Source organism: Lactuca saligna, chromosome 5, assembly GCF_052625555.1.
Source record: "Lactuca saligna cultivar CGN05327 chromosome 5, ASM5262555v1, whole genome shotgun sequence".
NCBI classification, from domain to species: Eukaryota; Viridiplantae; Streptophyta; class Magnoliopsida; order Asterales; family Asteraceae; genus Lactuca; species Lactuca saligna.
Genome location: NC_136421.1, coordinates 315,542,956 through 315,569,491, shown reverse-complemented (window position 1 = coordinate 315,569,491; position 26,536 = coordinate 315,542,956). Strand labels below are relative to the sequence as shown.

The 26,536-nt window shown below is 33.9% G+C and overlaps 1 protein-coding gene and 1 long non-coding RNA gene across 2 annotated transcripts; both read right to left on the bottom strand.

Annotated features, from left to right (window-relative positions):
* Window positions 1-16,137: 16,137 nt before the first annotated feature.
* LOC144998721 (histone deacetylase 15-like) lies at window positions 16,138-17,893 on the bottom strand. Its single transcript, XM_078958463.1, has 8 exons — window positions 17,821-17,893; window positions 17,623-17,698; window positions 17,477-17,541; window positions 17,317-17,389; window positions 17,083-17,208; window positions 16,961-17,011; window positions 16,520-16,588; window positions 16,138-16,431 (listed from the first exon to the last, which is right to left on the bottom strand). The coding sequence occupies exons 1-8, from the start codon at window positions 17,844-17,846 to the stop codon at window positions 16,210-16,212; spliced, it is 708 nt and encodes a 235-aa protein (XP_078814589.1). The 5' UTR covers window positions 17,847-17,893; the 3' UTR covers window positions 16,138-16,209.
* A 116-nt stretch (window positions 17,894-18,009) lies between these two features.
* On the bottom strand, window positions 18,010-18,908 carry LOC145046333 (uncharacterized). The gene is made up of 3 exons (XR_013681995.1): window positions 18,641-18,908; window positions 18,257-18,313; window positions 18,010-18,159 (listed from the first exon to the last, which is right to left on the bottom strand). It is a non-coding gene; the product is annotated as an uncharacterized LOC145046333 (long non-coding RNA).
* Between the last annotated feature and the right edge of the window lie 7,628 nt (window positions 18,909-26,536).

Sequence of the window (26,536 nt, the reverse complement as noted above, 5' to 3'; positions counted from 1 at the left end):
GTTTCTATGAATTATAAGTATAATTTTATTTTAAAGGTGAAATCTTTTTTAAAAGTAAACTAAGTTTTAGGATTAGTATGCCTTAATTTTAATGCATAACATATAAATAATCTTATTTACGAGACAATACAGCTGATGATCATCTTTGAACTTTATTCTTATGTTTGGGTGTGTTTATGTATGTTCGATTTTTATTTTCAACTTGATTATTTATCTTCGTGTAATCCTATTTTTGTTTATGGTTACAAAAATACAGAATAATAGTCGTAGTAGTGTCAAATGCTTTCTACTTGAAATTCTAAGAAATGGTCATCATGGTAGATAATTTGGGGAATTTCAAATTGAAAATTACAATAATTATTTGGGAAAGAAGAAAATGACGAGTCCATTTTCTTGGATCGAACAAGCTGAATAAGTTGGTAAGTTCAAATTTTAATTAAGTTGGTAAGTTTTTTTTGTTTTATATTAAGTTGGTATTTTTGGTGTTTGTAGTGCTTCTTTGAAGTTGTAAGATTTTTCGACTCTACGGTGCTCCTTCAAGTTGTCTACACGGCTTGATAGCATTCATGATTCTTTTTGTCCATTAACATAGTATTTTAATATGTCTATCAAATTATAACATTATAATTTCATTTTGTCCTTTATTATAACACTGTACATTTATTGTTCATTTAATAGGACATTATACTTTAAAAATACATTTAACATAGTACTCTAATAAATGAAGTTTTTTTTTTTTGCTACATGTTAAACTCTCATTTAATTTCTCAAATGTCATTTTACGGCTATTTTGAATTAATTTCTTTTCCACATGTTATTTTATGAGTTTTTCTATTTTAATAAATTCCACATAATACTTTAATGTAATAATTACAATAAATATACTAATAAATAAATATCAATTTCATTAATGAACTTGCCTTCTTATTTCAAAATTCATAAATTAAAGTCCATTAGTTTATTTTGTTTATTTATTTAAATTTAAAAGATAAAAAAATCAATTTTAATAATTCAATATTTTTTTATTTTCTTATAAATCCAAAGTTTTTAAATATTTAAACCTTTATATTTATTTTTGTTAATTAACCCATGTAATATATGAGTCTTATACCTAGTACATTATGATTAGCTAGCGAATTAAATTTGACAAACATTTGGTAATTTTAATGTAATCATGTCATTTTAGTATAATGTAATTTACAGATTACCAATAAAATACAATTCTTGACGTTAGATAATCTAGGTGGTATGAAGTGCATACTTATAGAACGAGTTTGATCTCAGTTCGAAAAATAATGGGTGTCAAGGGGGCTGGCTGAAATTGATATGTTTTATACATACTAACACAAGATAATACGCAACGAAAACATACAACAATTTGTGTGTGTTCATGCAACCTATAAGAATTTAAATTTCATTCGATTATTCTTACTATTAGAGTAATAAGAAATAATTGCATACCTCTTTTAAAGCTAAAGATCTCTTTGTTTGAGATCTAGTTCTTGTCACCTTTGACTGGATGTGAGAACCTAAAGTATAATTCTTCTAGCGGTTCACACTCAAGAACACAAAAAGAGCAAAACACCAAATCCCAAGGAGATAAGAGGCTAGAAACAAAAACTATAAACCCCAAAGGGTTTATTTTTCTTCTAATAAGGAGGGGATGCAAGGGGAAGTTAGGAACATATAGGGTTTGATCCATAGCTTCCTATTTATAGGCTCCAAGTTGCTTAGTCCCAAAGCAACTCAAAAACCCTATAGCGCATATCCATGTAACATCCATAAAATTCATGAAAATTTAAAATTTTTTCAATCATTCAAAAACCATTATTTATTACAAAATGTTTTCAAAATAGTTTCATATCAGAGTATCTCAGAAATCAAAATCATAAAATGTGTGGAGGTGCACGATCAAGCCTTCGCCTTGCTGTAATCATCCGAAGTACCTGAAACTAAATCCAAAACAGGTACTCGCGATGGGGTCCCGAGCACCATGGTATTCGGGAGCTCCACAAGCTCTGAACTCCCTGAAAGTCAGTGTGCACGACACCATCATGGTCGCTACCTCAGTGCGGAAAACACTCAATCTCTCGTCCAAAAGCTCAAGAATTCCTTCCATGATCGTGCCAAAGATTTCATGAGTCTGGTCTAGTATGTTTCACGTGATCTCTAAGGAGATGAACTCCCTAGTCTGCTTGTCTAGCTGCTCAGCTCCAGAGCTTGAGCTTGATCCCTCACCGGCACCTGAAGTGCCAACTGCTGGTCTAGGGTGTAAAACCACCATTCTGAAAACACATCATAACAAACATCATAATACTAAACATAATTTGAGGAATCACATACACTACAAGTTCCCTGGATTCATCTCAGCCTTCCTTGACTCGAGTACAGGTCCTCTGCTTTCAGTAGTACAGTCCCATACTACCTTCCACATCTATTCGTACTTTCCTCAAGAACTGCCTTGACTTCACCAAGTCCCTTCTACTACTAATGCTTCACGCGCTAATCTCATCCTAGGCTTGTCCTAGGGTAATCACCATGCAACTCTCCGCCATGAGCTGCATAAGAAGTCCCTGCTATCTTCCCCTAACTAGCTCACGAATACTATTACACATCACTAAGACTAGATAATTCTTCGAATGAGAGGTTTTACCCTACAACAGTTAGACTCAAACGAGAGCTGCGAAATATGGCTAAAACTAACATTCTGAAATTATTTAGTCCTCGCAATATGTAACTGAACATATTCGTTTACTAGTTAGTAAAAGATTACTATAACTCCTAAAAGCACAAAGCAAGCAACATTCGAGCATTGAGTACACATAATCAAGCATATTCTAATCAGACCATCATACTGACTAATCTATACCAACATGCAGTTCATCAAGCTGATTCACAAAACAGGTACATAAGGCATCCCTCCTAGATCCTTAGTCCTAATCTAGCATGCAGTTCTCATAAAGCTGATAATCATACCATAACATATACTTGTAAGGGTAATTGGGAGTACTTACTTGAGCTCGATTGATTGCATGAACCATACCCTTTTTCTCTTTTCAAAGTTCTTTTCTTTTTCAAAATTCATTTTTCTTTTTCTAAAACTCTTTTATTTTCTCAAAATCCTTTTTACAAAAATTGATTTTCCTTTTGAAAATTTCTATACCAATCCCGAATCCCTCAAACCAAAGCTTTGATACCAACTTGAAACATCCCAAAAATATGATCCAAAATTTTTGTTTTTAAATCATTATTAAAATCATAAATATCATTACCATAGTATAAAATTATAAACCATGTGTCTCAAAATATTATAATATCCATCAACATTTAAAAATCTCATCGAAAATCAGAGTAAATCTCCCAGGCTAGAAAATTGTGATGTGTGCCATGCGATCATCCCGAGCCCTTCCCTTTGCTAGAAAAAGTATCTAAAACCAAAACTGAAAACCATAAGCACGAAGCTTAGAGAGCTCCACGAAACTACCACATACTATAGACATAGCATACAACAAATAACATAACTTTAGGACTACTCCCAGCTGCATCGGGACGAACCTGGCATCGGACCGGAGTTTGACTATTTTGACACTCCACTCTCTAAACACTCCAGTCTACTTAGGCTATTTTGACTTCCTTTTTAGTGGAATGTTTGACTAATTTTTATTGGCTTTTTGATTATATTCCAGAACTATTTCCAAGAAAATTACCCACTTTCCTATGCTTAATTTTTTATTTTCCACGCCTTAAACCATGAATATTAAGAAACAAACTTTATCAGGTCATGAAATCCATTTATGAATTTTATACTTTTTTTATATAGTTTTTCTATTAAATGTTATTACGAAGGAATCTCGCCTTTCCTGTTTTATATATCATAATTTTCTACTTTTTTTTATATAGTTTTTCTATTAAATGTTATTACGAAGGAATCTCCACTTTCCAATGCTTAATTTTTTATTTTCCAAAGTTAAAACACAAAAAACAGTAACTAATTAAATTTACAATGACTATAAGTTTGTTTACTTAATCAGTAAACTTAATAGAAGTTTAATACAATAAACTTAATACAAAATCAATAAAGTTTATACAAGCTGCCGGAAAAGAAAACATGTTCGTCGGAAAATAGTCGACTGAGTCGTTGTTCGCCGGAAAACGGTAAGTTCTTTCTTTCCAACTTCGTGTCTTCATTTATATGTTGTTCGTCGGGGTCGTTCGCCATTCGAGTTGGTGGTGGCAGTTCTCCGACGGAAAAAAAACGGAGGTAAGTTGGTGGTGGCAGTGCTCCGTAGAGAGAGAGAGAGAGAGAGAGAGAGAGAGAGAGAGAGAGAGAGAGAACGGGCCACATTTTGTGGCAGCGACATGGTGGCCAACAAGATCGAAAATCCGGCGAGACGGCGAGTTGGTTGCTGCAATGCTCCGTCAAGATAGAGACAGGAACGTGCCATATATTGTGGCGGCAACATGGTGGCCAATGAGGTCTACAATCCGGCGAGATAGATATGGAAGAGGGATACGATATCTTAGATGGTGTGGAAACTGATTTAGGGAAAACTAGGGTTTTTTTTTTTGTAAATATATTAGATAATTCTTTAAGCCTAAGGATGGGCCCAGTGGCAACATGGACCAAGGTGTCCATTTTCTAAAACTTAATTAACGAAAATTAGGTGGTGCTATAAAATAATTGTTTTGGTTATGCTATTTGAAGTTCTCATGATCACTTTACATTTACTTAACACAAACTTATAAAATAATATATATTTTTAAATAAAATTTAGGTTATTAATTAATATTTTTATTTTGTTTTTTTATTTTTGCAGGAAAAAAATGGAAAATATTTCGGAATTTTCAATGGACCAAGTATATCTCTAATCTTATTATTTACTTATTTGTAATTAATTGATGTATTTTATTGGTTTTTTTAACATGTTTTTTTTTTTCAATTGTTAGGTCTTTAGATCTCGTGAGGATTTAATGATGTGGGTGCAAAATGTGGCACGTTCACAAGGTTACGTTATCGTCACTAAACGATCAAAGGCAATAACTAAGGACTTCATTTCTAAAATAGTACTTGGTTGTGATCGTGGTGGTGTAACCAGGAATAAAGATGCGCAAACAAAAAAAATTAATTGTCCATTCAAATTGATAGGAAATTATTTGAAAGCACACGATGGTTGGAAGTTAAGGGTCGTACGTGACGAACACAATCACAAACCATCAATGTACATGGAGGGTCATCCTTTTGCAATGCGTTTGTCGGATAAAGAAGCTCGTTTGGTGCAAGATTTGACAGAGTTGGATGTGAAACCGCGAAATATTTTGCCAACACTAAAAGCGCAAAATCAAAATAATGTGTCTTCATTAAGAACTATATATAATTTTGTCCAGAAGTTGGGAAGATCTCGGCGAGAAGGTAGAACCCCGATGCAGAATGTTATGCACATTTTGCAAACTAAAGGGTACAACTTACAGTATCGTGCAAACACGATTACTAACGAGTTAGAAGATCTATTTTTTATTCATCCAACATCATTAAAGATGTGGCAAGCATTTCCATATGTGGTGTTGATGGATGCTACATATAAAACAAACAAGTATAATCTTCCTTTTCTAGAAATTGTTGGTGTCACTTCTACAAACAAGACATTTTCCATAGCCTTTGCATTCATGCATAATGAAAAAACGAGAAACTATATATGGGCATTGACTTGTTTGAAATTGACGATTAACGATTCTTTTTGTCCTCGTGTTATCGTCACTGATAGAGATTTGGCATTGATGAAAGCATGTGGAGATGTCTTTCCACAAAGTAATCATTTACTTTGTAGGTGGCATATATTCAACGATATAACAAAGCATTGCAGACAACGAATCAAACCACAAAAGACTTGGAATTCTTTTCATCTAAAGTGGACGAAGTTAGTCGAATCTCCAACACTAAATGCATATATGCAAAATTAAGCAGACCTTCAAACATTATTGTTCGAACATGCAGGTATTATTCTTATATTTGTTGAAGTCTTAATTTGTTTAACAATTATTATTAATTCATTCAAACTAATTTGTTTTTTTCACCTTTTAGATGTTTTTGATTATCTTTATATTGTTTGGTTGGGGAAGTATGCTGAAAGATTTGTATCGTTGTGGACTGACAAACATGTCAATTTTGGAAATTCAACAACAAACAGAGTCGAGAGCCAACACGCCAAGCTGAAAAAACACCTGGAATCTACGAAATGTGATTTGGACAAATTCATACGTGTTATTGAAAAAGTTGTACAATCACAAGAAACCGCTATCAAAGAAACTTTCACACGTTGCATAATCACTTATATGCCAAGGTTTAAGGATCAGATATTCGAAGTACTGCGAAAACATGTTTCAGTGCATGCTATGGATAAAATATTGGAAGAGCTTCATCGGTCAAAATGATTTGTACCAACTCCTGAGAATTGTGGATGTCAATTGCGGACATATTTTGGATTACCATGTGCTCACGAACTTGTGATGTATGTCGGTACAGGTATGTTTAATCTATTGGATTAAATTGACATTTTTATACTTATAACCACTTTATGATATTTTATCTGTTTAACTATAGGTTCACCTATTCCATTAGATTCGGTTGATGCTTTTTGGAGAAAGCTTGATTTGACGCCTTCTATATCTGTGGAATATGGTGATCTTAATGTTGATCATCGTATGCAAAGGTTTAAAGAGATATACAACACTCAACCAGATCATATCAAATATAATTATTTAAGGAGAATGGAGGAGATAACTGATCCATCAACAAATTTGATCAATGAACCTTCGGTTAAGAAAAATAACTGTGGACGCCCACAAATAAAGCGTGTCCAACATCAAAGTCAAGATCCTCACAGATACAGTTGTTCAGACTTAAACCAGGAGCCACCATGGTATAGTTCATCCTTTATGGACTTGAACGATGATCCGGCCAGACATAGTTCATTCGTCATGGGTTCGTACGAGGAACCAATAGGCCAATGTTCATACAACATAAACTTAAATGAGGAACAAATAGGTCAATGTTCATACAACATAGACTTAAACGAGGAACCACTAGGGCAGTGTTCATACCAGACAGACATGAACGAGGATCCGATAGGCCAATGTTCATACAAGATTGACTTAAACGAGGAACCACCATTGGGACATAATTCATTGTTGGATGAAATTCCATCTATATTTCATCCATACATCACACATATACAAAATGTATTGGGTGATGGAAATTGTGGTTTTCGATCAGTAGCCGTTTGTCTTGGATATGGTGAAGATCAGTGGCTTTACATTCATCAACAATTGTTAGACGAGTTATTTTGTTCATATGATGACTATACAAGAGTTTTCGTTGGATGTGATGAAGTAGTTACTTCATTGTCTTTCTTTACGAAGAATGAGTCAGCACCAACAGAACATTGGATGCTTATGCCTGAGACAGGCATCTTGATAGCCAACAGGTTTGGTGTGATCGTTCAGTTTTTGACCACTGAAGGCCCCACAACTTTTTTCCCTCTTTGGAGAGGTCCTAGAGAGTTTCAAAATCATCAGGTCCTTACATTTGCACTTGTGTACACCGATCATTATGTGATGGTACAATTGGAAGGAGAGTACCCAATGCCTCCCATTGTGGCATTGTGGATCCACAACAAAGCCCCATCAGCAACCGAATGACAAACTATGTATAAGTCACAGCTAGAATTTTATAAGAATCTGAAACCTACTGAAAGATCTTTTATTACTATAAGTGATTAGTTGTTGCTTGTTTTTGTATCAAATTTTTGCTATGTAATATTTGAAATTTAAAAGAAAAAAAAGATTGGTGAGGATTTGTTTAGAGTATTTTTTTTTTTGAAATTTATATCGTTATTATCTTATTTATCTTATAAACGTATGAATAAATGGTCCAATTTTTTTAAAAAAATAGTTGTATTAACATATGTAAATCACAATAATAAGTTACAAACTAAAACATGTTACTGTAAAAAATACGACGTACATAAAAAAAGAAAAATCATATTTGTTACTATTTATTTATAAACTATTATTTAAATAATAATAAGATTAAGAGAAATCGTTAATTGTACGAAATAATTAATAATTGGAAAATAAAGTTAATAAAATTAATTGGTCTATGATTGGAACCATATCTCATTTACGTCAAAATACCAACACATAGTGCTTCGATTCCAATTTCAAACCATATATATATATATATATATATATATATATATATATATATATATATATATATATATAATTCAATAACTTGATCAAGTTACCATGAATTTTAAAACTTTATGCCGAATAATTGAAAAATAAATAAAGTTAATAAAATGATTATATAATAATAAGATAATAAATAGTAAAAGTTAGTAAAATATTAGGTAACATAACAACCTATATAGATTAAAGTGTATTAGACTAGATTAGAGTGGAGTGTACACGTCAACACCCTTTATTTTTTCCGGTTAATCTTATATATTTTCTCATAACACCTATTGATGTTGTATCACGTTTCCCAACCGAGAAATTAAATATCCTTTACTTTTTGTTTCTACAAATCATTTTATCCATTTAAATAATGACATGTGTCATATTAGAATCTAAAATATTTTTAAATTTCATTAAATGAGCATTAAATGTTACACATATTACCATTTAATTTGGTAAGATGATATATAAGAATAAAATATAGGAGAATATTTAATTTCTCTTTCCAAAAACATCTGTCGTTCAACGTTTTTTATGCAAATTACAATTTCAGTTGCTATTTATATTGGACAAAATCTATAATCAACCATACATCTCTTGTCGAGATACTTATGATTTAATTTAACTAACATACAATTTAGTCATTTAGTGTTATCATGGATTAGATTAATACTATAAAAAAAATAATCGTTCTTACATCTTATATCTTCTATCTACTTTAATAAACAAGTATTTTTTGTCACATGTTACACTTTCGTTAAATTTGAAAAATGTTATTTTTAATTAATTTTTTTCCACATGTTATTTTATAAGTTTTTCTATTTTTTTAAATTTCATATAATATTTTAATAATTGCAATAAATATAGTAATAATTTGATATCAATTTTATTAATAAACTTACTTTTTAATCTCAAAATTTTCAAATTAAAGCTTATTAGTTTCTTTTGTTTATTTATGTAAGTTATTTGTTTAAATTTAAAAAATAAAAAGGATTTCAAAATAATTTTTTATTTTTTTAATTTTTTATAAATTCAAAGTTTTCAAATACTTTGACCTTTATATTTAATTTTTCTTTTTTAATAACTCATATAATGCATAGGTCTCACAATTAGTTTCTATGAATTATAAGTATAATTTTATTTTAAAGGTGAAATCTTTTTTAAAAGTAAACTAAGTTTTAGGATTAGTATGCCTTAATTTTAATGCATAACATATAAATAATCTTATTTACGAGACAATACAGCTGATGATCATCTTTGAACTTTATTCTTATGTTTGGGTGTGTTTATGTATGTTCGATTTTTATTTTCAACTTGATTATTTATCTTCGTGTAATCCTATTTTTGTTTATGGTTACAAAAATACAGAATAATAGTCGTAGTAGTGTCAAATGCTTTCTACTTGAAATTCTAAGAAATGGTCATCATGGTAGATAATTTGGGGAATTTCAAATTGAAAATTACAATAATTATTTGGGAAAGAAGAAAATGACGAGTCCATTTTCTTGGATCGAACAAGCTGAATAAGTTGGTAAGTTCAAATTTTAATTAAGTTGGTAAGTTTTTTTTGTTTTATATTAAGTTGGTATTTTTGGTGTTTGTAGTGCTTCTTTGAAGTTGTAAGATTTTTCGACTCTACGGTGCTCCTTCAAGTTGTCTACACGGCTTGATAGCATTCATGATTCTTTTTGTCCATTAACATAGTATTTTAATATGTCTATCAAATTATAACATTATAATTTCATTTTGTCCTTTATTATAACACTGTACATTTATTGTTCATTTAATAGGACATTATACTTTAAAAATACATTTAACATAGTACTCTAATAAATGAAGTTTTTTTTTTTTTTTTGCTACATGTTAAACTCTCATTTAATTTCTCAAATGTCATTTTACGGCTATTTTGAATTAATTTCTTTTCCACATGTTATTTTATGAGTTTTTCTATTTTAATAAATTCCACATAATACTTTAATGTAATAATTACAATAAATATACTAATAAATAAATATCAATTTCATTAATGAACTTGCCTTCTTATTTCAAAATTCATAAATTAAAGTCCATTAGTTTATTTTGTTTATTTATTTAAATTTAAAAGATAAAAAAATCAATTTTAATAATTCAATATTTTTTTATTTTCTTATAAATCCAAAGTTTTTAAATATTTAAACCTTTATATTTATTTTTGTTAATTAACCCATGTAATATATGAGTCTTATACCTAGTACATTATGATTAGCTTAGACTAGCGAATTAAATTTGACAAACATTTGGTAATTTTAATGTAATCATGTCATTTTAGTATAATGTAATTTACAGATTACCAATAAAATACAATTCTTGACGTTAGATAATCTAGGTGGTATGAAGTGCATACTTATAGAACGAGTTTGATCTCAGTTCGAAAAATAATGGGTGTCAAGGGGGCTGGCTGAAATTGATATGTTTTATACATACTAACACAAGATAATACGCAACGAAAACATACAACAATTTGTGTGTGTTCATGCAACCTATAAGAATTTAAATTTCATTCGATTATTCTTACTATTAGAGTAATAAGAAATAATTGCATACCTCTTTTAAAGCTAAAGATCTCTTTGTTTGAGATCTAGTTCTTGTCACCTTTGACTGGATGTGAGAACCTAAAGTATAATTCTTCTAGTGGTTCACACTCAAGAACACAAAAAGAGCAAAACACCAAATCCCAAGGAGATAAGAGGCTAGAAACAAAAACTATAAACCCCAAAGGGTTTATTTTTCTTCTAATAAGGAGGGGATGCAAGGGGAAGTTAGGAACATATAGGGTTTGATCCATAGCTTCCTATTTATAGGCTCCAAGTTGCTTAGTCCCAAAGCAACTCAAAAACCCTATAGCGCATATCCATGTAACATCCATAAAATTCATGAAAATTTAAAATTTTTTCAATCATTCAAAAACCATTATTTATTACAAAATGTTTTCAAAATAGTTTCATATCAGAGTATCTCAGAAATCAAAATCATAAAATGTGTGGAGGTGCACGATCAAGCCTTCGCCTTCCTGCAATCACCCGGAGTACCTGAAACTAAATCCAAAACAGGTACTCGCGATGGGGTCCCGAGCCCCATGGTATTCGGGAGCTCCACAAGCTCTGAACTCCCTGAAAGTCAGTGTGCACGACACCATCATGGTCGCTACCTCAGTGCGGAAAACACTCAATCTCTCATCCAAAAGCTCAAGAATTCCTTCCATGATCGTGCCAAAGATTACATGAGTCTGGTCTAGTATGTTTCACGTGATCTCTAAGGAGATGAACTCCCTAGTCTGCTTGTCTAGCTGCTCAGCTCCAGAGCTTGAGCTTGATCCCTCACCGGCACCTGAAGTGCCAACTGCTGGTCTAGGGTGTAAAACCACCATTCTGAAAACACATCATAACAAACATCATAATACTAAACATAATTTGAGGAATCACATACACTACAAGTTCCCTGGATTCATCTCAGTCTTCCTTGACTCGAGTACGGGTCCTCTGCTTTCAGTAGTACAGTCCCATACTACCTTCCACATCTATCCGTACTTTCCTCAAGAACTGCCTTGACTTCACCAAGTCCCTTCTACTACTAATGCTTCACGCGCTAATCTCATCCTAGGCTTGTCCTAGGGTAATCACCATGCAACTCTCCGCCATGAGCTGCATAAGAAGTCCCTGCTATCTTCCCCTAACTAGCTCACGAATACTATTACACATCACTAAGACTAGATAATTCTTCGAATGAGAGGTTTTACCCTACAACAGTTAGACTCAAACGAGAGCTGCGAAATATGGCTAAAACTAACATTCTGAAATTATTTAGTCCTCGCAATATGTAACTGAACATATTCGTTTACTAGTTAGTAAAAGATTACTATAACTCCTAAAAGCACAAAGCAAGCAACATTCGAGCATTGAGTACACATAATCAAGCATATTCTAATCAGACCATCATACTGACTAATCTGTACCTACATGCAGTTCATCAAGCTGATTCACAAAACAGGTACATAAGGCATCCCACCTAGATCCTTAGTCCTAATCTAGCATGCAGTTCTCATAAAGCTGATAATCATACCATAACATATACTTGTAAGGGTAATTGGGAGTACTTACTTGAGCTCGATTGATTGCATGAACCATACCCTTTTTCTCTTTTCAAAGTTCTTTTCTTTTTCAAAATTCATTTTTCTTTTTCTAAAACTCTTTTATTTTCTCAAAATCCTTTTTACAAAAATTGATTTTCCTTTTGAAAATTTCTATACCAATCCCGAATCCCTCAAACCAAAGGTTTGATACCAACTTGAAACATCCCAAAAATATGATCCAAAATTTTTTATTTTAAATCATTATTAAAATCATAAATATCATTACCATAGTATAAAATCATAAACCATGTGTCTCAAAATATTATAATATCCATCAACATTTAAAAATCTCATATCGAAAATCAGAGTAAATCTCCCGGGCTAGAAAATTGTGATGTGTGCCATGCGATCATCCCGAGCCCTTCCCTTTGCTAGAAAAGGTATCTGAAACCAAAACTGAAAACCATAAGCACGAAGCTTAGAGAGCTCCACGAAACTACCACATATTATACACATAACATACAACAAATAACATAACTTTAGGACTACTCCCAGCTGCATCGGGACGAACCTGGCATCGAACCGGAGTCTGGCACATACTAATATATATAAACGGTCCAGCATTGGTGCCTTCGACTCGTTCCTGCTGAAGGAATACTCACCTCTCAAACTGGATGTTGATCTCTGGCATGAGGAATCTATGTTGGCTGCTCCCACGACTCCCCAACTAAATCTATACAATAATACTCAGTTAGAAAACTAAAAAACCATCTAAGGGTAAAATAACCATTTTACCCCTGGTCAAAGTCAACGCTATGTTCAAAGTCAACCTTCTGGGTTGACCAATTCACTGAGTCAATCCTTCAACTCGCCGAGTTCTATAACTTAGAAATCCTGGAATCGTAACTCAACTCGCCGAGTCGTTCCCCCGACTCGCCGAGTCCTATCGAGCTGCTCAGTCGTGACTTGGCGAATCAACTCGTCGAGTTTCTCTACAGAATCGTCGAGTTCTACTATAAACTGAAATTGGGACAAAACAACTCGACTTATCGAGTTCCCTTATGGATTCGACGAGTCCCTCTGTCTATTTGGCCATCTGAAAAGAGTGAGCCCCTATCTTCTAGATGCAAGGTCCTTAGTTTGTTTGCTCACTGGAATGGCCTTTCTAAGGATAAAGTTTCCAACTTTACCCATTCATAACTCTTCAAAATAGCACTTGTATGGGGGCTCTAAGGGCATAAAGTTTGCACCTTTATGTCCTCACAGCCTATCAAGGCACTAGATCTGGAAGAGCAACTCTTGGGTTGATCCTGACCCACAAGTTAGAAAATCTTGGACCAAAAACCCATAAAAAGAGGTCATAAATGATGGGTATTGAGCACTCTAACAACCTTAAGGTGCATATACAATCCTAAATGATTTGGATCTATGTTTTCTATAATTATACATGCAATTTGATTTTCCAAAGCATTATCCTAACTAGCATACAAAACATAGGTACTTGTATAACAAAAAAAACTAGTTAGATGACATACCTTTTCTTGTAGCTTGATACCTTGGACCTTTAAGAGCCTAGCACCCCAAATGTGACGCCTCAAATGCTTCACAAACACCACCAACAATGGAGGAGTTGAGAGAGAATAACTAGCACACAAAAATTGGCTATGCTCTTCCAAAGATCACTAGTGACCAATTTCATGAGCTAAGGGACTCCTTTTATAATGTGGCAAGGATTAGGGTTACACCCATGTAAACCCTAATGTGCATGACCTTTCATCTTACTTAGGATCCATGGGTTAAACCTCCATGGACTACTATATTGGTTTATCCCATCCTAAATAACCATAGGCCCACATTATAAGAATCATTGATTTACCAAATCAATCCCCTTACATTTAATTAGTCTCTTTTGATCACTAAATTAATTCCAAATTAATTATTGATCAACACTAGTTAAATAATATGATTTCATATTAATATATTATAACTTCTAATATATAATAAAGCATGAACCTCTTCTCAAAAGTCCATCCTTACAAATTGTTCTGGTTAAATGCAACCCAAATGGACCATGCTACTTTCGGGTCAAGTATCAAACTTGATTATCATACATGGACTGAATCTCGTTGTCCATCGCCTCTTTCCATTTAGCAGACTCCGGGAATGCCATGCCTTCCTTGTAGTTGTTAGGTTCATCAAAATTTACTAGTGCGCTATCACTGATAAATGTATCATCTTCTGCATTGATATGGAAACCATAAAACTCAGGTGGAAGTCTAACTCTACTGGAATGTCTCAGAGGTACGGACTCGTCAATCGACTCAAAAAGAGTTTCTTCCTCAGGTTGATCGCTAGTGTTTGAGGTTCCTTCACCACTTGACTCTTAAAGGTCTTTAAGTTCAATTTGCCTCCAATTATCCCCTTGGCATATCAACTCTCTCTCACGAAAGACTATTGTCCTTGCAACAAAGACAACATTGTTACTCAGTCTGTAGAAGAGATATCCAAAGGAATTTTGTGGGTAACCGATGAAAATACAATACTCACTGCAAGGTTCGAGCTTATCGTGAGTCTTACGTCTCACGAAAGTCTCGCAACCCTAAACCTTGATGTGTGCTAACGAGAGAACTTTCCTTGTCCACATCTCGTGAGGTGTTTTTGGCAACCTTCTTAGTTGGGACTAGATTAAAGATATGGGTGGTAGTCTCTAAGGCATACCTCCAGAACGAGATAGGTAATGAATCTCGATGCATCATGGAACAAACCATGTCCAACAAGGTTCAATTGCACCTCTCAGCCTCACCATTAAGTTGTGGTGTCCTAGGTGGCGTCAACTGTGAAACAATTCCACATTCCTTAAGATAGTCAAGGAACTCGATAGTAAGATACTCACCACCCCGATCGGATCGGGGAATCTTTATCTTCCTGCCCAACTGATTCTCCACTTCTTGTTTAAACTCTTTGAACGTTTCAAAGGTTTCTGACGTATTATCACTATTAGAAAAAAGGCCTTTTACGACGCTCATTGCGCGTCGTAAAACGCTCAGACGACCCGCAAATGCGCGTCAAGGAAGGCCCTGTCATAAAGAGAGACGACGCGCATTTACGACGCGCGTTTACGACACGCAATGCGTATCAAGGAAGGCCCTGTCATAAAGGAAGACGACACGCATTCGCATGTCGTAACCTTACGACGCGCGTGTTAATGACACGCAATGCGTATCAAGAAAGCCCCTGTCAAGAAAGGCCATGTCATAAATGAAGATGACACACATTTTTGCGTATCATAATTTTAAATGTTTAAAAAAAATATTTTTAATAGATTTACTAATTTTCAAATTAAATTTGAATTTAATGCCTCATAATAGAAAATAAAATATCATATACAAATGTCATATACAAATAATCATTCCAATAGTAAGTAAATGTAACACATTGCTAATATTGCATAATATTTATTATTGAAAACAAAACATGTACAACATGAAAAGAAACCCTTGAATAAATTCTCCTTTGACAATCACCTTTGACAATTTTCTTTCTAAAAGAATAACCTGAATGCAAGAACTTTGAGAGGCTGCAAGGCACTAATATGTCAAATTTGTTTGTCTGCATGTTTTCAGCCAAATATAGGAAATTTCAGGAGTATGTATACATGTCATTTACATATATATATATATATATATATATATATATATATATATATATATATATATATATATATTGACATAACATAAAGCATACATTGACATAACATAACTAATTCCAAACAATTCAAACATGACAAAGGGAAAACAAAGGTGGCATACCTGATGCATTCACCCTCATCTTACAAGAAACCCTGCATTTGCTTCAATTTGCCAATTTTACGTTTCAGGTATCGATTTAAAGAATTGGTGGGATCGCAAGCATGACGTACCGGAGGGCGTTTCTGTTGGCGATCGATACGCAATCGTACCCCGTTTGGGATCGAGCCGTTTGGAACGTGGATCGTGACTACTTTGGCGAATCCTGTGACTATGGTCCCCAACTCCTCCACGACTCCATGGAACATTTACACAATACCCTTCTCCACCCATGGACCCCACCTGATAACATATATAAGAGTGAAATGACCATTTTACCCTTCTCGATGTAAAAAATGAGAGAGAAAAAAAAAATTAGGGTTATGTTTACCTCATGGGCAGCGCCTGTACCAGGGTAGAATTTTCCACCTTCATGTCTATGTAAGGATATATACAACACCTATAACAATTAAAACCAGTATCATCAGAAATAGTCAGATAGTAATCTACAATGTTATTTATGATTTAAAATAAATTAATCAACTATATTGTTTTATATTTATGTTGAGTTTCATTTTTTTTTTATAGGAGAATGAATGATAGTTAATTTTACATGGCCTCCTGCAATTTATTACCAGGAAACACTTATAGTGTTTATGTTTTTTTTAAATATCACAAACTCTTTGTGGTTAACCAAGAAAAAAATTATTTCTGTGGTTAAACCAAAAAAAATATAGAATATGGAGTTAACCATATAATAATAATATCATTAACAAGTTGAAGAAAGTAGTATCAATTATTGCACGAATAAAAAAAATAAAAATAAAATTACTGTTTTGTTCTGCTCAAATATTTCTTGAGTTCCATTTCCATGGTGTACATCCTGTAAATAAATAAGGTTAGATAACTACAACTCATAGTTTTTTTTTTTTTTTTAATTACAAAGATAATTACCCAATCAACAATCAAGACTTTTTTTGCTCCTGCAGCTTGTGCTGCTGATGCAGCAATGGCTGCATTGTTATGCAGATAGAATCCCATTGCTTGTCTCACTCTAGCATGATGACCTGGAGGACGCACCTGACCCATGACCCATGACCCATGACCCACGACCCATGATCCATCAAACATAAAGATTAATGAAACAAATAGAGAGGTGAAGAATTATAGGTAGAAACTTCTTTTTACCAGTGCAAACCCGTTTTTAGCACACCCCGAGTATATAGCTGATGCCAGGTCAGCACATAACCCTGCTGCCAGCCTGGCTTTGCATATGTATCAGGGGTGAAATAACTGTTGGAAAGTCAAGATTGCAAGTTGACTTTAAACTAATGAATGAAATGTTTACCATCTGAAGTTCTTCACGTGTAATTTCTCTTGCTGAAATCGGTTGGCATCTTCCAGGAAATATACCTAAAATTTACAGAAATGACAATTTAGAGAATCAAAAAAAAATAATTAAAAAAAAAAAGACAAGGAATCCTAGTCACACACCTGCAGTTGCCAGGCTGGCAGCAATTGCTCGAAGATGATCTGGTCTTTCTGGATGAGGAAGAGACTTCCTTTCAACCTACAAATTATAAAGATCAAAAATGATGACATCAAAGTTTTTTATTTATAAAACCATCAAGACTATTAAAAATATTTTTTTTTAAAAAAAATGAAAATTGAAATATCGGGAAGAATTCTTACTTCAGAATGAAGCAACATCCTGTCATCAAACCCCACTGTTGTCGATTTATGTGGGGCCAAAGTTTTTCAGCAAGAAGCTAACATTGATTGAAAAAAAAAAAGATCAAGGAAATGAAAACAATTTAAATGAAAAAATCAATCTTTAAAAACTTATGTGGGGCCAAAGTTGTTTTCTCTTTAGACCTTCTGATTTCCCATTTTGCTTCAATGATGCATTCTGAATAGAATCTGCCTCTTCTGAAGATGATGCAAGAAAGCCATGCCTAAGGATTCAAGAATCTTTATGCTCTCCACACATCTGGTGAAGATACTTGGCACAGAACTTAGAGACTGCCTGACCTGAAAGATAAAAAAAAGCTTAGTGAGGACTTTAACATTGTCAAAATCTGCATTACAGTATACAAAATGATTTAGCTTCAAGAGACTTTAAACAAACCTCTGCTTCAACCAATGATTTAGCTTCTGGGGGAGTAGGAAATGGGAACTTCGTAATCTGAAACAAGTGAAACAATAAAAGAAACTTAATGCTACATATGAATATGATACAATCTCAGACAACTATCATATAAGAAGAAACATTGTCACTAACGCATATCATCAAACAATTGGTGTGCAATAAAGATCTACTTAAATTAGGATTTCTAAGCTTTTTTATTACGTCTAACTATTCATAAGTAGTAACATGTGGTTTGATCACGCAACAACAAAGATTTTAGCACGCCAATTGATCAGGCTTAGACAACAAATAGCCAACCTACAAAGTAGTCGGGCTCAAATGAGGGGCATAGCAACACATACACAGGTAAAATGAGGGAAGTACCTCTATGAATTTTTGGAAGACTAACAGTTCTGATATATGGGAAAAACTTCATATTTCCGAAAATGCCCCTGAAAATGCCCCTCCTCAGGCATCTCCTCCATCAAATGGAATAAGTTCCACTGCTAAAATTCCTTCCTTGCCCCCGACATCAGATATAAATCCACTTGAAGATTGTCCAGCAAGAAGAGGCAGGAATCGGTATAATCTGGGAACATATTGAATAAGAATAACTATTTGGAGAAGAAACTTTTCATAACCAGCCCCTGGTGATGAAAGCCCATTTAGTTGGACGAATAATACAATCATCTGTAGTAGTAGATAAGTTGTTATCTTATATGAGGAACAAACAGCAAAAACAGTGAATATGTAATTAAAAGTAATGTTAAGTAAATTGTTTGGGGGCAACACATTCAGTCTACTCAATCACATTTCAGAAGAAAGCAATCATCAGGTCCTTACATTCTTCAAATTAAATTGAACTTAGTTCATGATAAAAAGTGAAGCATATCCAGCAATTTAACTACAGAAAAAGAGAAAATCGTCAGAAGAAGCCAGAAGACATTAAGGCATACCTGTTTAATGCCTCTGATTAAGCTCTATCAAACGAACAATGGGGGAAGTTATAAAAATGTGTGTTTAAATAAGAGGATGATAAGAAACAGCCAAATGAAAGGAGGAAACCAAGATTTGAGAAGGAAATTCATCGATTGAACGTAGATTTAGGGCATATGTATCAGGTTCGCTAACATATAGAACTAGAATTTGGAGTGAGAGTGACTAACCTAAAGAAAAATGACATGGTAAAGGCCTTCCAAGTCTTCTAAGAATTTTCATCTCATCATATGTTAATTTTGGTTGAACTCCAAAGGGGAGAAGCCTGAAGTGTTTCCTGTATCTAGGAACAATTGAGATTTTGAGTGAAGCATAGCCACATAGGGACCAAATTTGTAATTTACTCGTATTTTTATATAAGTAAAATGCTATAATCAAATTTTTATACCTGTAAGGACTCCTTTTGAACTTTTCAGCAACTGATAGAAGAATCTCTATATACTTATTCCTTCCCTCAGCCTTAGAGTCCAAAATATCAGGGAGGAAGGAAACAAAACAGATGGTAGCTGAACCACATTTCTCTTCCATCACATCCTAAAATGGAAAATTCATGATTTTACCAGGGGCAAAAAGGGAAATCCTGAAAAATTATAAAAGGGATGCGGAAAACTCAATGAGCTAGTCAACTCGATCACTTCAAGAGGAGCAACATTTGTTTCTAGTTCAACAAGGGCAAATGACTGGACTCTCTTTATCTGCACCAAATACTAATATAGTTGGGAACCCTTGTACCGTAAACCTGCTCATTAAAGACTGAAAGAAAAAAAAACATAATCAGTTGGTAATAATAAAAAATAATAATATTGTTTTAGATAAAAAGAATAGAAATTCAAGAATACCTTTTCGTCATCATAGTTCACATATCCAAGCTTCACCTTTCCTTGTAAATTCTTTGCAGCCTTCTTCCATTCAGGTGGAAGCTTTTTACAATGTCTACACCTGAAAAAAATAACATATATATAAAAAGTTATAGTGCTAAAATATATACTACGTTGAAAGCTGCCTAAAAAAATTTAAATCCAAAAAGTCAAATTAAAATTGTAAACACTAAATTAAAGGGGTTTTTAGTATGATTATGATTATCTGATTCTTTAATGTTAAGAATTAAGATAACTGGATTTAATTTAAACATCTTTACCTGAGCTATGATAGGGTTACTAGCATCATCAAATGGTGTGAATACAAACTCAAACGTGTGCTTGATAGATAGCTTCCCAAATAGCAGCTAGTTCTAAGCCAATAGCTATAAGATGTAAGGGAAAAATCATAAGCCTTTTTCTTGATAGAGAAGATGAAGTCGAGATATGAATGAGAAATTGCATGCCCTGTTATTTGTTGAACGACTGAAGAAATAAGGCAGGGTAGAAGCATCCTTTTTATACCTTAGTGTAATCACACCTTGGGCTTGTAAAATCGGGGTTCTTCCCTTGGAAACTTGAAGGAAAAAAAAAGAGGAATACAATATCGGGTGAAAGGTAGGTGTCTTGAATACAGAAGTAAAAAACCTAGAACAGATTGGCTAAGCAAGTAGAGAAATAAGAGATCAGTGCATTTTTTTGGAGTAAAAGATAGTAGTTGGAGATCGAGATCTGGAAAGGGGATGAAAGAGGAATGAGGGAACTGACCTAGAAATTGGTGAGGATGATGATGAGGAAGCAACGACTAATAGAACTGATCGCAAATGAATCCACGATGACTAATAGATTGGGAGCCAGAGCCACCACTAGCACCAATACCGCCACCGGTAATCTAGAAAATCGCACCAGAACCTCCATCGCTTTTTCCAACGACGCCTTCAACAAAACCGTAACGTGTCCGACGACCATCACCACCATAGAAGACGTCGAACATCAATGAGAAAATCAACACCAACAGGAATGAAATCAGATAATTAACCTTTTTCCTCCTCCTCATCCTCGTTGTTTTCCCCAAATTCCTCCTCACCATAACCTCCGATCAAAAAAAGCCCTAGCTTACGTTGTGCAGACTTAAAGAGTCGATGTGGGTTGGAGGTAGTGGAGGTGGGTGAGGGGCGGAGACAAAGGAGATAAGATAGATGTTAGAGAACAGATCGATACGAATGTAGGAGAAAAAGCGGGGTTCAAAATTTTTTGGGATTTCATTTTCCCTCTTAGAAGAGAAGAGAGACGCGCGCGTTCCTTAAAAAAAATATAAAGCGACATTCATAGAGGGCGCACATTTTTTATAAAGTGCCCTCCGTGTTTTTAATTTTTTACATGAGACATTAATTTAACGGCACGCAATAATGCGTGATCTAAATCCTAAATTTTTTTTAAGAGATGACACATTTTTAATGTCACTCTCTTTTGCGTAACATAAAACAACGAGTGTCGTGGTTTGCACGTCGTAAAAGGGCCTTTTTCTTGTAGTGTATTGATTAAGTAGACATAGCCATATCTACTATAATCATCAGTAAAAGTCACATAGAAGTGGTTAGCATCCCTTATGACAATTCTGAAGGGCCCACACACATCAGTAAAACCCTCACCGCTCTCACTAGTACCGGTACAGGGTGACTTAGTCATTTTTCTAAGCAAACAAGATTCGCAAGTGTCATCCGACCTTAAGTCAAATGACTCCAAACCTCCAGTCTTTTGGAGTTGGCCTATGCGCTTCTTGTTGACATGTCCAAGACGACAATGCTATAAGGATGCCTTATCCAAACTATTGGAAGAATCAATATGTAACACATTATTTCCTAAATTGCCTACAACCATCACAGTTTCATATAAATGATTACAAGGCAATGCTTTAAAATAAAATACACCATTATAAAAAGCATTAATAACACCAATTTCATTATCAAGTAAAAAACTAAAACCTTGTTTGTACAAACCATGAAATGAAATAATATTTCTCGCCATATCAGAGGTGTAATAACAATTATTCAAATCTATTTCTAACCCACTACTAAGAAATAAAGAGTAAAATCCAATCTTTGTGACAGGTGAAACTTTCCTATTCCCCATGATCAAGTTTATCTTCCTGTGCTCCACATCCTTACTTTTTTTTAGGCCCTGCATATCAGAACAAATTTGAAATCCATAACCTGTATCAAGGACCCAAGAGTTAGCATGTGATGCTTTTTTAGATAGAATAGTGTAAACACCTGCATGGGTGGGTTTAACCTTCCCATCCTTAACATTCTGCAAGTACTTGGGGAAGCTAAGCTTCCAGTGCCCTTTATCATGACAATAGAAGCACTCTGCTTCCTTTGGGTTGGTTGAGGAAGTAGCAGAACCACCTTTGGTTCCACTTGAAAAGGATCCATCATGAGACTTTCCCTTGTGACCCTTGGAAGGGGTCTTCCTCTTCTTCCCTTCGCCATGCCCAATTGCCAGAACAGGGGCAGTAGTAGGAGTAGTAACAACTTATTTGACTTTGAGACTAATTTCAGTAGTCCTCAAAAGCCCTTGAAGTTTGCTAAGTGTGACCTCCCCCTTGTTCATATGATAGGTCATGTGGAACTGATCATAACATGGAGGTAAGGAGTGTAGAATGATATATATATATATATATATATATATATATATATATATATATATATATATATATATATATATATATATATATATATATATATATATATCCAACTCCTCATCAAAGTTCACATTCAAATTTAGCAAACGGTCCTCAAACCTTTGCATTTTCTGCAAGTGGGCCATGATGGACTCTCCATCCTTCATCTTAGTTGTTATCATGGAGGAGATGATTTCATACCTATGTTGACGTGCACTTTGATGATATCTTTCCATTAGGTCTTAGTGCATCTCGAAAGGGTAGAAGTCCTCATAGGACTTTTGGAGTTCAGCTGTCATAGTAGCCAACATGATACAAGATACCTTAGTGGCATCCTTCTCATGTGTCCTAAACTTAACAATCTCCTCAGGAGCAGTAGAAGACTCATCAATTTCCTTAAGCTCCTTGTCTAGGACATATTCCTTGTCCTCATAGTGAGTGACCATCCTGATGTTCCTAATCTAGTCATTGAAGTTAGTGCCATCAAGGATGACTCTTCCACACAAGTTCAAGAGAGAGAAGGAGCTAGTAGGGCTTGAGCCAAAAGGAGTGTTGGAAGACATTTGAAAAAGAAGGATAAAGTTTAGGTTAGATAATAGTCCTTAATGTAACACCCAATTGAAATATTAAGGCTATGACCTAACACAATATTTTACAAATTGGAAGAGGGATGCCGTAATCCAACTTGCAAAATATTTGAAGCTAGGTAAATGACGATGCACCAATTTCCACCATAAAAACGAAATAGATTATTAAGTTTTAATTGGATTGAAATTCCTAGATTCTTTTGAGATTTATTGAACTTTTCAATGGCATGTTTAAATATCGATTATGTCCTTCAAGTTTGTGACTGGGATACCGAGGATCACAAACAAGGTGTGAATAAGCATGCAAATTTACTTGGTACACTTGATGTCATTTATCACCTAATCGATGTGTCAGTTAACCACACACACTCCACCAATCTATGAAAAACATCAAGCTACCCTTTACCATCCTTACTAGTCTAAGTTAATGTGTCAGTTAACCACACACTCTCCATTAACGACTTGGCAATGTTAAAAGTGAAATTTCATGGATTAGCATTGATTTCACATTTTCCTAAAGTAACTAAGATTGGTAATTTAATAAAACATTTAGTTACCTTGTCATTATCATTATACTTTTAATGAGAATTAGTGTCCTATGCTACCTGTTCGGCTAACAACCCTCCACCAGTCAAGGAAACGGTGGGTGAGAGTGGACACCCATTATACCACCATTTTATAGGCAGTAACCTTATACCCCCCCCCCCCCCCTTATAGCCCGGTTTCGTGAATTAGGCCTACTAACAGTAAGACTGACTTATCTTATATATATATATATATATATATATATATATATATATATATATATATATATATAGTAAACTTTTAATATTATAATACTATAAGTGTTGAATTTTAAACTTTTAAAATTCTAGGGTTTGGAATTAAAGTATTCATAAGTGTGACTTTACAAATTCCAAAACTTGAGGACAAGTTTTGAAACTATTCAAAACTTTTTCATTTCCATAACTTATGAGTTTAATGACTTTTTAAAGAATAGACTTTTCATTTTCCATAACTTGAGGACAGGTTATAGAGTCCATTAAAAGCATTTAGATCATTATTTTAATTAACACAATAATCAAAAAATTCATAGATGATCTAGTTAAACTCATAAGAACAAGATAATTCATATCATCAATCTTCAATAATTAGCCTAATCATATAGACTAATACAAATCTTGAAATTATGAGAATTATCTTTTAATTGGACAAGCATGATCATTACCTTATGAAAAAACATATTTCATGATTCAAAAAACAGTTTGGGGTAATGATCCTATTCCAATTTCTGGCCAAAACTCGAAATTTTGCACACTAGAGCACCAACTCTACGAGTACATGAACTGGACTCATCGAGTTGGTCTGTTTCTAAGTGGAATCGTCGAGTCACCCAGTGGACTCGGCGATTTAACCAGTCAGATTGCAGACTATCGATTCTTTCAACTTCGAAAACCAATACACATCAAGTATAATAGAAAACAATCCTAGGCTTTGATATCACTAATGGGTTTTGAGCACTCTAACAACCTTAAGGTGCACATACAACCCTAAATGCTTTGGATCTATGTTTTCTCTAATTATACATGCAATTTGATTTTCCAAAGCATTATCCTAACTAGCATACAAAACATGGGTACTTTTATAAAAAAACTAGTTAGATGACAAACCTTTTCTTGTAGCATGATACCTTGGACCTTTCAGAGCCTAGCACCCCAAATGTGATGCCTGAAATGATTCACAAAACACCACCAACAATGGAGGACTTGAGAGAGAATAACTAGCACACAAAAATTGGCTATGCTCTTCCAAAGATCACTAGTAGTCGATTTCATGAGCTAAGGGACTCCTTTTATAATGTGACAAGGATTAGGGTTACACCCATGTAAACCCTAATGTGCATGACCTTTCATCTTACTTAGGATCCATTGATTAAACCTCCATGTAACTTCCATGGACTACCATATTGGTTTAGCCCATCCTAAATAACCATAGACCCACACTATAAGAATCATTGATTTACCAAATCAATCCCCTTACATTTAATTAGTTTGTTTTGATCACTAAATTAATTCCAAATTAAATCTTGATCAATACTAATTAAATAATATGATTTCATGTTAATATATTAAAACTTATAATATATTAATAATTCATATATAACCTCTTCTCAAAAGTCTATCCTTACAAATTGTTCCGGTGAATGCAACCCAAATGGACCATGCTACTTTCAAGTCAAGTACATACCAAATATAGTTATGGACTTAGACACCTTATCCAACAATAAATAGATCTACGAAGAGAATGATCAATTTTAAGGCTTTATTACTAGAAAACGAGGCTAAAGGGATGAAACTTCTGGATCTACTGTCTTTCTCTTGAGTCCTCTAACTTCTTCTTCTTCCACAAGCTTCAAAAGACACAAATAACACTCAAAAGTGCCTCACACACTCAAAAGCACTCTAGGGTTTCGTAGCTGAGGGATTGGGACAAGGAGGATGCAAATGAGGCTAAGGGGTGGGGATTAAGGTGTTTAAATAGGGTGCAAAACCCCGAAATGAGGCTTTCACCCTAACTGAGATACTCGCCGAGTCAGGGACTTGACTCGCCGAGTAGATAACTTAAACCCCACACATAGTCTACCTTCTACTAAACGAGTTAGGGCTACCAACTCGTCGAGTCATTCTTTCAAAAAAAATAAATAATCAAATTAAATGCGTACCAGGGAACCGGGTGTTACACTTTTTTTGGTAATACGTTTTAATACATACCATTTTTGTAGCCAAATGTACAAACTTTTTATAAAAAAACATATTAACGACTTGACAAATTCAATTTTCTTTTTTCCCATAAATTTTAGATTTCTTTAAAAATATATCGTTTAGAAGACGTATTCACAATTTAAAACATCATATTCACAGTTTAATAAACATATTAATTCACTAATACACAATTCAATATTTTCATGCATACATTCATTTATATTTTAATACAAATTTATATAAAATATGCAACTTAATAAAATTGGTTTTTAGTTTAATATATAAAAATTCATAACATAACATAATAAACTTCATTATACACTAATTCACATATTCAAAGAAGTCAAACCCAAACTCTACCACCACCATCAGCAACTACTATCACACATCATGAC

Excerpts from the sequence above, each read along its gene's own strand:
- LOC144998721 (XM_078958463.1), bottom strand. The coding sequence starts at position 17,846 with ATGACAGGATGTTGCTTCATTCTGAA. Across the intron at positions 17,699-17,820 it reads GGATGTTGCTTCATTCTGAA|GTTGAAAGGAAGTCTCTTCC; the intron begins GTAAGAATTCTT and ends TATAATTTGTAG. Across the intron at positions 17,390-17,476 it reads CACGTGAAGAACTTCAGATG|GCTGGCAGCAGGGTTATGTG; the intron begins GTAAACATTTCA and ends ATGCAAAGCCAG.